The 15,341-nt window shown below is 43.5% G+C and overlaps 1 protein-coding gene across 1 annotated transcript; it reads right to left on the reverse strand.

Annotated features, from left to right (window-relative positions):
* Positions 1–375: 375 nt before the first annotated feature.
* Positions 376–13,745, reverse strand: LOC147985027 (uncharacterized). The gene is made up of 2 exons (XM_087541371.1): positions 12,846–13,745; positions 376–402 (listed from the first exon to the last, which is right to left on the reverse strand). Exons 1-2 carry the CDS (start codon positions 13,743–13,745, stop codon positions 376–378), a joined length of 927 nt encoding a protein of 308 aa, XP_087397497.1.
* Positions 13,746–15,341: the final 1,596 nt, after the last annotated feature.

Here is a 15,341-nt window from a genome sequence, read left to right on the forward strand (position 1 = left end):
GGAGGCGGGAGCAGGCGGTCCAACCAGCGCTGGATTTGGCGGCTGGAGCAAGAAGATCAGAGATTGAAGAAGCACGATGGTCGTTGGATTGACACCCAACGGTTACGTCTGCTAGAATCATTTGTTGATGTATATAATAAGTAAAAAAATCTTTCATACGCGTCAACTTAATAGGCCCACAAGTCAGACCATTCCCTATTTTTTAATAATTTATAGCTCATTGCAACTTCTTATGCAATTTATTGCAGTCATTTTTTGTTGGCCGGGGCTAGGGTTAAAAATTGAAATAAATTTTGCATATTTCGGTGGGGCCCAAACTATTTTTAATACCGAAATGTCAAGCCAGATTTAAAGTACTTTGAAGATATATTTAAATTAGGCTAAACCCTGTGAAATTGGAATCTGAAAATGTGAAAAAAATTCAGAAATTTGAAAGTAATTGCCAATTTGTCATCTGTTTTTTATATTTACAGCCCATTTCATATTACTTTCAAGATTTGCAGCCGTCTTGAAAGAGTTGCAACCCATCAGGGTGTAGAAAAATAAGTAGGCCTGGATTGGGTATTCTTCAGAAAAAATAAACTAGGCTCATTTTCACAAAGAAAAATTAGTTAGGCTGGTCATGTTGTGAACGTAAAATATAAGCCTGGGCAAGACGGGCCACATCCCAGTTGAAACCCTGCTCCGTCTCAACAATAACAAATAAAATACTGCTCGAGCACCTACGTCCCAGGTGTCAGCCGATCTTGTGCTGTTATCTTATCTGTTGACTATATACGCTGACAATGTCGTGGGTCCTAGATGTCAGGAAACCACTAGGAGGAAGCATTTTCTTTTTCTATATGCTGATAATGGAGTATGTAATAAAAGTGATGAACTTCCTTGCGTACGACCATGGACATGGTGGACCCCTACTATCATCCTCTCCACGTACAATACTCTCCCGATTCCTCTTGTTTGTTGACCATGTTGACAACGCGAGAGGGCGGTGCTGCGGTGAGCGCACCAAAGCACGCGGGGGACGATGGTGAGGACTTGGACATCGGCGTTAATGATTTAGGAGACGGTGGGGCAGTGATGCGTGCGCTAAGGCGCAGCCAGCCGTGGGAGGCGGAAGCAGGAGGCCCCGCCAGCGCTGGTCTGGTTTTGGCGGCTGGAGGAAGACAAGACTGAAGAAAGATGATATACTATAAAAGTAGCAGGAGTACTTAACAACCTTAACTAAAACCAACAGGGGCACTTAACAACCATAGCTGAAAGCAGCATGAGTACTTATCCAGGTTCAACCGTACAAAGCACGCCTTGAACAGTGCTACTTTGCCTACAGTTAACCATGGGTGAGGCCACCAAGCCCCAGGACAAGGCCCAGGCGCCACCCCACGCATCCAAAACCTTCTAAAAGCGGCCTCATCTCGCAATGCGGTCAATAAACATGATATTCGCTTTAGAGCCATGGAAAAGCATGAGCGTAACCTTCTGTCCCATTCTCCAAGATGGATGGGCCTTCATTATTTGAGACCACCCATGAATAAGTATCTTTTCACCTCCAAGGGGAATGGAGTAGGTCGACATAAACATCATATTGTGACCAAGCGCAAGTCTGACCAAACCATGGTCGGGCATCTGTATAGGAACAATAGAACTGGGAAGTTTTTGTTTCAAGAAGATCACAACTGTAAAATTGTGTATAAGCAATCGTACCATAAGTTTCTCAACACGGTTGGACCTATTGAATGTGTGCAGCAGTGGCACACATATCCCACGTGGCCTTCCACCATTGAAACACCCCACAAGGACCTCAAGATGATCAATAAAGTGTAGGAACCTGTGGATGTCGTCCCAGTCAACTTCAGTGCCATCAGTAACAGTCGAGTTCCTATAGAATAACAAACGAGTAGCCTGCTTAACTATGAAATAACCTACACGTGCCACCAATTATAAGAAATATTAGTTAGAAGTAGCATCTTCGTGAGAGAAGGGAATCACAAATCGTTGCTATTTCTAAAGCTAAATTGTGATTAGTTAGACATAATAGGTGGATTAAGAAGTAATCGAGGCAACAAGCAAGAACCAGATACAAAACTAACATGGATGAACTACTGGAACAACGTCGGGGTGGAAGATCACAGTGAAGATGACACCAGGTTCTGCTATTTCCATCAACTTTCGTGCGCCAACTTTCAGTCTGTAACACTTGAGAAAGATTATCCAAGTTCAGCCATAAAAAAACGGCGATCTTCTTGGTTCATGAACCCAACTCAGAACTTATATCCATGTCTTGTCTTCAATGTGACCATTAAACTAGTGTATTCAGTTATGGCAAGGCGGACCATCTTGAGTACATGTATTCTGGCAGAGCAAGGAATGCACTGCTAGAAAAATAATATGAGAACAAAATGTATTCGCTATCCAAATCTAGAAATAATTTCCTCCTTCATGCCAGTGTTGACCATGGTAGTAGTACCTTTTATCCAAATATATCAATCCAAATTTCCAAATTAGTCGACAGCATGTTCAAAAACCCCCACCCTCCCGGATAGAAAAGAGGATTCTAGGAACATACCATGCGCGTTTTAAAATCCCGTGTTAGGATGAGAAGGAACAAGTGTGGCGTCTCGCCGAGGGCGCAGAAACCTGTAGGGTCCTCACACTTTGGGCACTGCAAATGAAACACACTAGATTCAGTAGGAAGAAAAATGCATCAACGGCGGCAGCTGCCATCCTATGATTACCCACGACTAAGGGACTTGGATTTATCGGCGATGGATGAAGAATTCGTACCTGGTTCTCCATGAGAAAACCCTATGCAATCGAAGAGAGGGGGTTTTCTCTAAACAAGCAGACGAGGGAGAAGTGGATTCAAGCCCAGTGAAATATTGCTGCTTCGTCCATCCAGCTTACTGCTAAAGCTGGAAAGGTGGTTTTTTTGTGATTTGACGGCTCATTGGGCATTACTGCGGTGCTACGACCGGGGTGACTCTACCGTGCAGTTGTTGTTGGGGAACGTAGTAATAATTCAAAACTTTCCTATGTGTCACCAAGATCAATCTAGGAGATGCTAGCAACGAGAGAGAGAGGGAGTGCATCTTCATACCCTTGAAGATCGCTAAGTGGAAGCATTACAAGAACTCGGTTGATGGAGTCGTACTCGCGACGATTCAAATCGCGGAAGATTCGATCCAAGCGCCGAACGAACGGTGCCTCCGCGTTCAATACACGTACAGCTCGGGGACGTCTCCTCCTTCTTTATCCAGCAAGGGGAGAGAAGAAGTTGAGGGAGAGCTCCGGCAGCACGGCAACGTGGTGGTGTAGCTTGCGGTTCTCCTGCAGGGCTTCGCCAAGCACTACGCAGGAGGAGGTGTTGGAGGAGGGAGGGGCTGTGCCTGGGGAAGGGGTGCGGCTGCCCTCCCACCCCCACTATTTATAGGGGAAAGGGGAAGAGGGGGCCGGCCCCTAGATGCATCTAGAGGGGGGGCAAGAGGGGAGGCTTGCCCCCCCAAGCAAGGTGGGAGGCGCCCCCTCCCCTAGGGTTTCCAACCCTAGGCGCCTTGGGCCCTTGGGGGGGGAGGGGGGCACCAGCCCACTAGGGGGCTGGTTCCCTCCCATATTCAGCCCATTAAGTCCTCCGGGGTAGATGGACCCCCGAACACCTTTCGGTGGTCCCGGTACAATGCTGATAACCCCCGAAACCATTCCGACGACGACTAAAACTGGACTTCTCAAATATAAATCTTCACCTCCGAACCATTCTGGAACTCCTCGTGACGTCCGGGATCTCATCCGAGACTCCGAATAACCTTTGGTAACCACATACAATTTCCCATATCAACTCTAGCATCACCGAACCTTAAGTGTGTAGACCCTACGGGTTCGGGAACCATGTAACATGACCGAGACATCTCTCCGGCCAATACCAAAAGCGGGATCTGGGTACCCATGTTAGCTCCCACATGTTCCACAATGATCTCATCGGATGAACCACGATGTCAGGGATTCAATCAATCCCGTATATAATTCCCTTTGTCCATCGGTATGTTACTTGCCCGAGATTCAATCGTACCATCGTTCAATCTTGTTACCGGCAAGTCTCTTTACTCGTTCCGTAACGCATGATCCCATGGCTAACTCCTTAGTCACATTGACCTCATTATGATGATGCATTACCAAGTGGTCCCAGAGACACCTCTCCGTCATACGGAATGTCAAATCCCAGTCTCTATTCGTGCCAACCCAACAGATACTTTCGGAGATACCCGTAGTGCACCTTTATAGCCACTCAGTTACATTGTGACGTTTGATACACCCAAAGCATTTCTACGGTATCCGGGAGTTGCAAAATCTCATGGTCTAAGGAAATGTTACTTGACATTAGAAAAGCTCTAGCAAACAACCTACACGATCTTGTGCTATGCTTAGGATTGGGTCTTGTCCATCACATCATTCTCCTAATGACGTGATCCCGTTATCAACAACATCCAATGTCCATTGTCAAGAAACCACAACCATCTATTGGTCAATGAGCTAGTCAACTACAGGCTCACTAGGGACATGATGTGATCTATGTATTTACACATGTATTGCGGTTTCGGGTTAGTACAATTATAGCATGAACAATAGAAAATTATCATGAATAAGGAAATATAATAATAACTATTTTATTATTGCCTCTAGGGCATATTTCCAACAGTCTCCCACTTGCACTAGAGTCAATAATCTAGTTACATTGTGATGAATTGAACACCCATAGAGTTCTGGTGTTGATCATGTTTTGCTTGTGGAAGAGGTTTAGTCAACATATCTGCTACATTCAGATCCATATGCACTTTACAAATATCTATGTCTCCATCTTGAATATATTCACAAATGGAGTTGAAGCGACGCTTGATGTGCCTGGTCTTCTTGTGAGACCTGGGCTTCTTGGCAAGGGCAATAGCTCCAGTGTTGTCACAGAAGAGAGTCATCGGGCCCGACGCATAGGGAATTACTCCTAGGTCGGTGATGAACTCCTTCATCCAGACTGTTTCCCGTGCTGCCTCCGAGGCAACTATGTACTCCGCTTCACATGTAGATCCAGGTACTTCAGGATATTCTTGAGCACTGTCCAGTGTTCCATACTAGGATCACTTTGGTACCTCCCTACCAAACTTATGGCAAGGTTCACATCAGGTCTGGTACACAACATGGCATACATAATAGAGCCTATGGCTGAGGCATAGGGGATGACACTCTATCTTTTCTCTATCTTCTGCCGAGGTCAGGCATTAAGCCGTGCTCAATCTCACACCTTGCAATACAGGCAAGAACCCCTTCTTGGACTAATCCATATTGAACTTCTTCAATATCTTGTCAAGGTATGTGCTTTGTGAAATACCAATGAGGCGTCTCAATCTATCTCTATAGATCTCGATGCCTAATATGTAAGCAGCTTCTCTAATGTCCTTCATTGAAAAACACTTATTCAAGTAGGCCTTTATGCTTTCCAAAAGTTCTATATCATTTCCCATCAATAGTATGTCATCCACATACAATATGAGAAATGCTACAGAGTTCCCACTCACTTTCTTGTAGATACATGCTTCTCCATAAGTCTGTATAAACCCAAACGCTTTGATAATTTCATCAAAGCGAATGTTCCAACTCCGAGATGCTTGCACCAGCCCATAGATGGAGCGCTGGAGCTTTCATACCTTGTCAACATTCTTAGGATCGACAAAACCTTCCGGCTGCATCATATAAAATTCTTCCTTAAGGAAACCGTTAAGGAATGCCGTTTTGACATCCATTTTCCATATCTCATAATCATAGAATGCGGCAATTGCTAACATGATTCAGACGGACTTCAGCTTCGCTACAGGTGAGAAGGTCTCATCATAGTCAACCCCTTGAACTTGTCGATAACCCTTAGCGATAAGCCGAGCCTTATAGACGGTCACATTACCATCCACGTCAGTCTTCTTCTTAAAGATCCACTTATTCTCTATGGCTTGCCGATCATCGGGCAAGTCTGTCAAAGTCCATACTTTGTTTTCCTACATGGATTCTATCTTAGATTTCATGACTTCAAGCCATTTGTTGGAATCCAGGCCCGCCATCGCTTCTTCATAGTTCAAAGGTTCACCGTTGTCTAACAACATGATTTCCAAGACAGCGTTGCCGTACCACTCTGGTGCGGAACGTGTCCTTGTGGACCTATGAAGTTTAGTAGCAACTTGATCTGAAGTTTCATGATCATCATCATTAACTTCCTCTATTATTGGTGCAGGCACCACAGAAACATCTTCCTGAGCTGCGCTACTCTCCGGTTCAAGAGGGAGTACCTCATCAAGTTCTACTTTCCTCCCACTTACTTCGTTCGAGAGAAACTCTTTCTCTAGAAAGGATCCATTCTTGGCAACAAAGATCTTGCCTTCAGATCTGAGGTAGAAGGTATACCCAATAGTTTCCTTAGGGTATCCTATGAAGATGCATTTTTCCGATTTGGGTTCGAACTTTTCAGGTTGAAGTTTCTTGACATAAGCATTACATCCCCAAACTTTTAGAAATGATAGCTTAGGTTTCTTCCCAAACCATAATTCATACAGTGTCGTCTCAACGGATTTTGATGGAGCCCTATTTAAAGTGAATGCGGCAGTCTCTAAAGCATAACCCCAAAATGATAGCGGTAGATCGGTAAGAGACATCATAGATCGCACCATATCCAATAGAGTGCGATTACGACGTTCAGACTCACCATTATGCTGAGGTGTTCCAGGCGGCGTGAGTTGTGAAACAATTTCACAAGTGTGTGCCAAACTCGTGACTCAAGTATTCTCGTCCATGATTTGACCGTAATAACTTTATTCTCCTGTCACGTTGATTCTCTACCTCACTCTAAAATTCCTTGAACTTTTCAAAGGTCTCAGACTTGTGTTTCATTAAGTAAACATACCCATATGTACTTAAGTCATCAGTGAGGGTGAGAACATAACAATAGCCACCGTGAGCCTCAATGCTCATTGGACCGCACACATCAGTATGTATGATTTCCAACAAGCTAGTTGCTCGCTCCATTGTTCCGGAGAACGGAGTCTTGGTCATTTTTCCCATGAGGCATGGTTCGCACGTGTCAAATGATTCATAATCAAGAGACTCCAAAAGTCCATCTGCATGGAGTTTCTTCATGCGTTTGACACCAATGTGACCAAGGCGGCAGTGCCTCAGGTATGTGGGACTATCATTATCAACCTTACATCTTTTAGCATTCACACTATGAATATGTGTAACATCACATTTGATATTTAATAAAAATAAACCATTGACCAGCGGAGCATGACCACAAAACACATCTCTCATATAAATAGAACAACCATTATTCTCAGATTTAAATGAGTAGCCATCTCGCATTAAACGAGATCCAGATACAATGTTCATGCTCAAAGCTGGCACTCAATAACAATTATTGAGGTTTAAAACTAATCTCGAAGGTAGATGTAGAGGTAGTGTGCCAACGGCGATCTCATCGACCTTGGAACCATTAACAACGCACATCGTCACCTCGTCCTTCGCCAGTCTCCGCTTATTCCGCAGCTCCTGTTTTGAGTTACAAATATGAGCAACCGCACCAGTATCAAATACACAGGAGCTACTACGAGTGCCGGTAAGGTACACATCAATAACATGTATATCATATATACCTTTGGCTTTGTCGGCCTTCTTATCCTCTAAGTACTTGGGGCAGTTCCGTTTCCAATGACCATTTCCCTTGCAATAAAAGCAATGAGTCTCAGGCTTGGGTCCATTCTTTGGCTTCTTCCAGGCAACTAACTTACCAGGCGCGGCAACTCCCTTGTCATCCTTCTTACCCTTGCCTTTCTTGAAACTAGTGGTCTTATTCACCATCAACACTTGATGTTCCTTTTTGATCTCCACCTCCGTTGATTTCAACATTGAATATAACTCAGGAATGGACTTCTCCATCCCTTGCATATTGTAGTTCATCACAAAGCTCTTGTATCTAGGTGGAAGTGTTAGGGAACGTAGTAATTTCAAAAAAATTCCTACGCACATGCAAGATCATGGTGATGCATAGCAACGAGAGGGGAGAGTGTTGTCCACGTACCCTCGTAGACCAAAAGTGGAAGCGTTAGCACAACGCGGTTGATGTAGTCGTACGTCTTCACGATCCAACCGATCAAGTACCGAACGTACGGCACTTCCGAGTTCAGCACACGTTCAGCCCAATGACGTCCCTCGAACTCCGATCCAGCCGAGTGTTGAGGCAGAGTTTCGTCAGCACGACGGCGTGGTGACGATGTTGATGTTCTACCGACGCAGGGCTTCACCTAAGCACCGCTACAGTATTATCGAGGTAGACTATAGTGGAGGGGGGCACCGCACACGGCTAAGATATCAATGATATAATGTTGTGTCTCTAGGGTGCCCCCTGCCCTTGTATATAAAGGAGCAAGGGGGGTGCGTCCGGCCAGGGCATAGGCGCGCCAGGAGGAGTCCTACTCCCATCGGGAGTAGGACTCCCCCCTTTCCTAGTTGGATTAGGACTTGGGAGGGGGGAAGAAGGAAAGAGGGGGGGGGGCGGCCCCCTTGCCCTAAACCAATTCAGTTTGGGCCTTGGGGGAGCGCGCCCCACACTTCCTTAGCTTCCCTCCTTTTCCACTAAGGCTCATGTAGGCCCATTATGCCCCCGGGGGGTTCCGGTAACCTCCCGGTACTCCGGTAAAATCCCATTTCACCCGGAACACTTCCGATATCCAAACATAGGCTTCCAATATATCAATCTTCATGTCTCGACCATTTCGAGACTCCTCGTCATGTCCGTGATCACATCCGGGACTCCGAACAACCTTCGGTACATCAAAACATAAAACTCATAATATAACTGTCATCATAGCGTTAAGCGTGCGGACCCTACGGGTTCGAGAACTATGTAGACATGACCGAGACACGTCTCCGGTCAATAACCAATAGCGGAACCTGGATGCTCATATTGGTTCCTACATATTCTTCGAAGATCTTTATCGGCCAGACCGCATAACAACATACGTTATTCCCTTTGTCATCGGTATGTTACTTGCCTGAGATTCGATCGTCGGTATATCAATACCTAGTTCAATCTCGTTACCGGCAAGTCTCTTTACTCGTTCTGTAATACATCATCCCGCAACTAACTCATTAGTTGCAATGCTTGCAAGGCTTCTGTGATGTGCATTGCCGAGAGGGCCCAGAGATACCTCTCCGACAATCGGAGTGACAAATCCTAATCTTGAAATACGCCAACCCAACAAGTACCTTCAGAGACACCTGTAGAGCACCTTTATAATCACCCAGTTACGTTGTGACGTTTGGTAGCACACAAAGTGTTCCTCCGGTAAACGGGAGTTGCATAATCTCATAGTCATAGGAACATGTATAAGTCATGAATAAAGCAATAACAACAAACTAAACGATCAAGTGCTATGCTAACGGAATGGGTCAAGTCAATCACATCATTCTCCCAATGATGTGATCCCGTTAATCAAATGACAACTCATGTCTATGGTTAGGAAACTTAACCATCTTTGATTAATGAGCTAGTCAAGTAGAGGCATACTAGTGACATTCTATTTGTCTATGTATTCACACATGTATTATGTTTCTGGTTAATACAATTCTAGCATGAATAATAAACATTTATCATGATATAAGGAAATAAATAATAACTTAATTATTTCCTCTAGGGCATATTTCCTTCAGTCTCCCACTTGCACTAGAGTCAATAATCTAGATTACACAGTAATGATTCTAACACCCATGGAGCCTTGGTGCTGATCATGTTTTGCTCGTGGAAGAGGCTCAGTCAGCGGGTCTGCAACATTCAGATCCGTATGTATCTTGCAAATTTCTATGTCTCCCACCTGGACTAGATCCCGGATGGTATTGAAGCGTCTCTTGATGTGCTTGGTTCTCTTGTGAAATCTGGATTCCTTTGCCAAGGCAATTGCACCAGTATTGTCACAAAAGATTTTCATTGGACCCGATGCACTAGGTATGACACCTAGATCAGATATGAACTCCTTCATCCAAACTCCTTCATTTGCTGCTTCCGAAGCAGCTATGTACTCCGCTTCACATGTAGATCCCGCCACGACGCTTTGTTTAGAACTGCACCAACTGACAGCTCCACCATTCAATGTAAACACATATCCGGTTTGCGATTAAGAATCGTCCGGATCAGTGTCAAAGCTTGCATCAACGTAATCGTTTACGGTGAGCTCTTTGTCACCTCCATAAACGAGAAACATATCCTTAGTCCTTTTCAGGTATTTTAGGATGTTCTTGACCATTGTCCAGTGATCTACTCCTGGATTACTTTGGTACCTCCCTGCTAGACTTATAGCAAGGCACACATCAGGTCTGGTACATAGCATTGCATACATGATAGATCCTATGGCTGAAGCATAGGGAACATCTTTCAATTTCTCTCTATCTTCTGCAGTGGTCGGGCATTGAGTCTTACTAAACTTCACACCTTGTAACACAGGCAAGAATCCTTTCTTTGCTTGATCCATTTTGAACTTCTTCAAAACTTTGTCAAGGTATGTGCTTTGTGAAAGTCCAATTAAGCGTCTTGATCTATCTCTATAGATCTTGATGCCCAATATATAAGCAGCTTCACCGAGGTCTTTCATTGAAAAACTCTTATTCAAGTATCCCTTTATGCTATCTAGAAATTCTATATCATTTCCAATCAACAATATGTCATCCACATATAATATTAGAAATGCTATAGAGCTCCCACTCACTTTCTTGTAAATACAGGCTTCTCCAAAAGTCTGTATAAAACCTAATGCTTTGATCACACTATCAAAGCGTTTATTCCAACTCCGAGAGGCTTGCACCAGTCCATAAATGGATCGCTGGAGCTTGCATACTTTGTTAGCTCCCTTTGGATCGACAAAACCTTCCAGTTGCATCATATACAACTCTTCTTCCAGAAATCCATTCAAGAATGCAGTTTTGACATCCATCTGCCATATTTCATAATCATAAAACACGGCAATTGCTAACATGATTCGGACAGACTTAAGCATCTCTACGGGTGAGAAGGTCTCATCGTAGTCAATCCCTTGAACTTGTCGAAAACCTTTTGCAACAAGTCGAGCTTTGTAGACAGTAACATTACCATCAGCGTTAGTCTTCTTCTTGAAGATCCATTTATTCTCAATTGCTTGCCGATCAACAGGCAAGTCAACCAAAGTCCACACTTTGTTCTCATACATGGATCCCATCTCAGATTTCATGGCCTCAAGCCATTTAGCGAAATCTGGGCTCACCATTGCTTCTTCATAGTTCGTAGGTTCATCATGATCTAGTAGCATGACTTCCAGAATAGGATTACCATGCCACTCTGGTGCAGATCTTACTCTGGTTGACCTACGAGGTTCAGTAGCAACTTGATCTAAAGTTTCATGATCATTATCATTAACTTCCTCACTAATTGGTGTAGGTGTCACAAAAACCGTTTCTGTGATGAACTACTTTCCAATAAGGGAGCAGGTACAGTTACCTCATCAAGTTCTATTTCCCCCCACTCACTTCTTTTGAGAGAAACTCCTTCTCAGAAAAACTCCAAATTTAGCAACAAAAGCCTTTCCTTCGGATCGGTGATAGAAGGTGTACCCAACAGTTTCCTTTGGGTATCCTATGAAGACACATTTCTCCGATTTGGGTTCAAGCTTATCAGGTTGAAGCTTTTGCACATAAGCATCGCATCCCCAAACTTTTAGAAACGACAACTTTGGTTGCTTGCCAAACCATAGTTCATAAGGCGTCGTCTCAACGGATTTTGATGGTGCCCTATTTAACATGAATGCGGCCGTCTCTAAAGCATAACCCCAAAACAATAGCGGTAAATCTGTAAGAGACATCATAGATCGCACCGTATCCAGTAAAGTACGATTACGACGTTCGGACACACCATTACGTTGTGGTGTTCCGGGTGGCGTGAGTTGCGAAACTATTCCGCATTGTTTCAAATGTAAACCAAACTCGTAACTCAAATATTCTCCTCCATGATCAGATCGTAGAAACTTTATTTTCTTGTTACGATGATTTTCAACTTCACTCTGAAATTCTTTGAACTTTTCAAATGTTTCAGACTTATGCTTCATTAAGTAGATATACCCATACCTGCTTAAATCATCTGTGAAGGTGAGAAAATAACGATATCCGCCACGAGCCTCAACATTCATCGGACCACATACATCTGTATGTATGATTTCCAACAAATCTGTTGCTCTCTCCATAGTTCTGGAGAACGGCGTTTTAGTCATCTTGCCCATGAGGCACGGTTTGCAAGTACCAAGTGATTCATAATCAAGTGGTTCCAAAAGTCCATCAGTATGGAGTTTCTTCGTGCGCTTTACACCGATATGACCTAAACGATAGTGCCACAAATTAGTTGCACTATCATTATCAACTCTGCATCTTTTGGCTTCAACATTATGAATATGTGTGTCACTTCTATCGAGATTCAATAAGAATAGACCACTCTTCACGGGTGCATGACCATAAATGATATTACTCATATAAATAGAACAACCATTATTCTCTGATTTAAATGAATAACCATCTCACATCAAACAAGATCCAGATATAATGTTCATGCTCAACACTGGCACCAAATAACAACTATTTAGGTCTAATACTAATCCCGAAGGTAGATGTAGAGGTAGCGTGCCGACCGCGATCACATCGACTTTGGAACCATTTCCCACGCGCATCGTCACCTCGTCCTTAGCCAATCTTCGCTTAATCCGTAGCCCCTGTTTTGAGTTGCAAATATTAGCAACAGAACCAGTATCAAATACCCAGGTGCTACTGCGAGCATTAGTAAGGTACACATCAATAACATGTATATCACATATACCTTTGTTCACCTTGCCATCCTTCTTATCCACCAAATACTTGGGGCAGTTCCGCTTCCAGTGACCAGTCTGCTTGCAGTAGAAGCACTCAGTTTCATGCTTAGGTCCAGACTTAGGTTTCTTCTCTTGAGCAGCAACTTGCTTGCTGTTCTTCTTGAAGTTCCCCTGCTTCTTCCCTTTGCCCTTTTTCTTGAAACTAGTGGTTTTGTTGACCATCAACACTTGATGCTCCTTCTTGATTTCTACCTCCGCAGCCTTTAGCATTGCGAAGAGCTCAGGAATTGTTTTATTCATCCCTTGCATATTATAGTTCATCACGAAACTCTTGTAGCTTGGTGGCAGTGATTGAAGAACTCTGTCAATGACACTATCAACCGGAAGATTAACTCCCAGTTGAGTCAAGTGATTATGGCATCCAGACATTCTAAGTATATGTTCATTGAAAGAACTATTCTCCTCCATCTTACAGCTATTGAACTTATTGGAGACTTCATATCTCTTAATCCGGGAATTTGCTTGAAATATTAACTTCAACTCCTGGAACATCTCATATGCTCCATGACGTTCAAAACGTCGTTGAAGTCCCGGTTCTAAGTCGTAAAGCATGGCACACTGAACTATCGAGTAGTCATCAGCTTTTCTCTTCCAGACGTTCTTAGTGTCGTCAGTTGCATCAGAAGCAGGCATGGCACTCAGCGGTGCTTCCAGGACATAATTCTTCTGTGCAGCAATGAGGATAATCCTCAAGTTACGGACCCAGTCCGTGTAATTGCTACCATCATCTTTCAACTTTGCTTTCTCAAGGAACACATTAAAATTCAATGGAACAACAGCACGGGCCATCTATCTACAATCAACATAGACAAGCAAGATACTATCAGGTACTAAGTTCATGATAAATTTAAGTTTAAGTTCAATTAATCATATTACTTAAGAACTCCCACTTAGATAGACATCCCTCTAATCCTCTAAGTGATCACGTGATCCAAATCAACTAAACCATGTCCGATCATCACGTGAGATGGAGTAGTTTCAATGGTGAACATCACTATGTTGATCATATCTACTATATGATTCACGCTCGACCTTTCGGTCTCCGTGTTCCGAGGCCATATCTGTTATATGCTAGGCTCGTCAAGTTTAACCTGAGTATTCCGTGTGTGCAACTGTTTTGCACCCGTTGTATTTGAACGTAGAGCCTATCACACCCGATCATCACGTGGTGTCTCAGCACGAAGAACTTTCGCAACGGTGCATACTCAGGGAGAACACTTATACTTTGATAATTTAGAGAGGGATCATCTTATAAGAACTTTCGCAACGGTGCATACTCAGGGAGAACACTAGGGGGCTGGTTCCCTCCCATATTCAGCCCATTAAGTCCTCCGGGGCAGGTGGTGAAGGAAATATGCCCTAGAGGCAATAATAAAGTTATTATTTATTTCCTTATATCATGATAAATGTTTATTATTCGTGCTAGAATTGTATTAACCAGAAACATAATACATGTATGAATACATAGACAAACAGAGTGTCACTAGTATGCCTCTACTTGACTAGCTCGTTGATCAAAGATGGTTATGTTTCCTAACCATAGACATGAGTTGTCATTTGATTAACGGGATCACATCATTAGGAGAATGATGTGATTGACTTGACCCATTCCGTTAGCATAGCACTTGATCTTTTAGTTTGTTGCTATTGCTTTCTTTATGACTTATACATGTTCCCATGACTATGAGATTATGCAACTCCCGTTTACCGGAGGAACACTTTGTGTGCCACCAAACATCACAACGTAACTGGATGATTATAAAGGTGCTCTATAGGTGTCTCCGAAGGTACTTGTTCGGTTGGCATATTTCGAGATTAGGATTTGTCACTTCGATTGTCGGAGAGGTATCTCTGGGCCCTCTCGGTAATGCACATAACTTAAGCCTTGCAAGCATTGCAACTAATGAGTTAGTTGCAGGATGATGTATTACGAATCGAGTAAAGAGACTTGCTGGTAACAAGATTGAACTAGGTATTGAGATACCGACGATCGAATCTCGGGCAAGTAACATACCGATGGCAAAGGGAACAACGTATGTTGTTATGCAGTCTGACCGATAAAGATCTTTGTAGAATATGTGGGAGCCAATATGAGCATCCAGGTTCCGCTATTGGTTATTGACCGGAGATGTGTCTCGGTCATGTCTACATTGTTCTCGAACCCGTAGGGTCCGCACGCTTAAGGTTTCGATGACAGTTATATTATGAGTTTATGAGTTTTGATGTACCGAAGGAGTTCGGAGTCCCAGATGAGATCGGGGACATGACGAGGAGTCTCGAAATGGTCAAGACGTAAAGATCGATATATTGGACGACTATATTCGGACATCGGAAAGGTTCCGAGTGATTCGGGTATTTTTCGGAGTACCGGAGAGTTACGGGAAT

This window comes from Triticum urartu, chromosome 2A, assembly GCF_056163025.1.
Source record: "Triticum urartu cultivar PI428250 chromosome 2A, HENAU_Tu73, whole genome shotgun sequence".
Classification (NCBI taxonomy): Eukaryota; Viridiplantae; Streptophyta; class Magnoliopsida; order Poales; family Poaceae; genus Triticum; species Triticum urartu.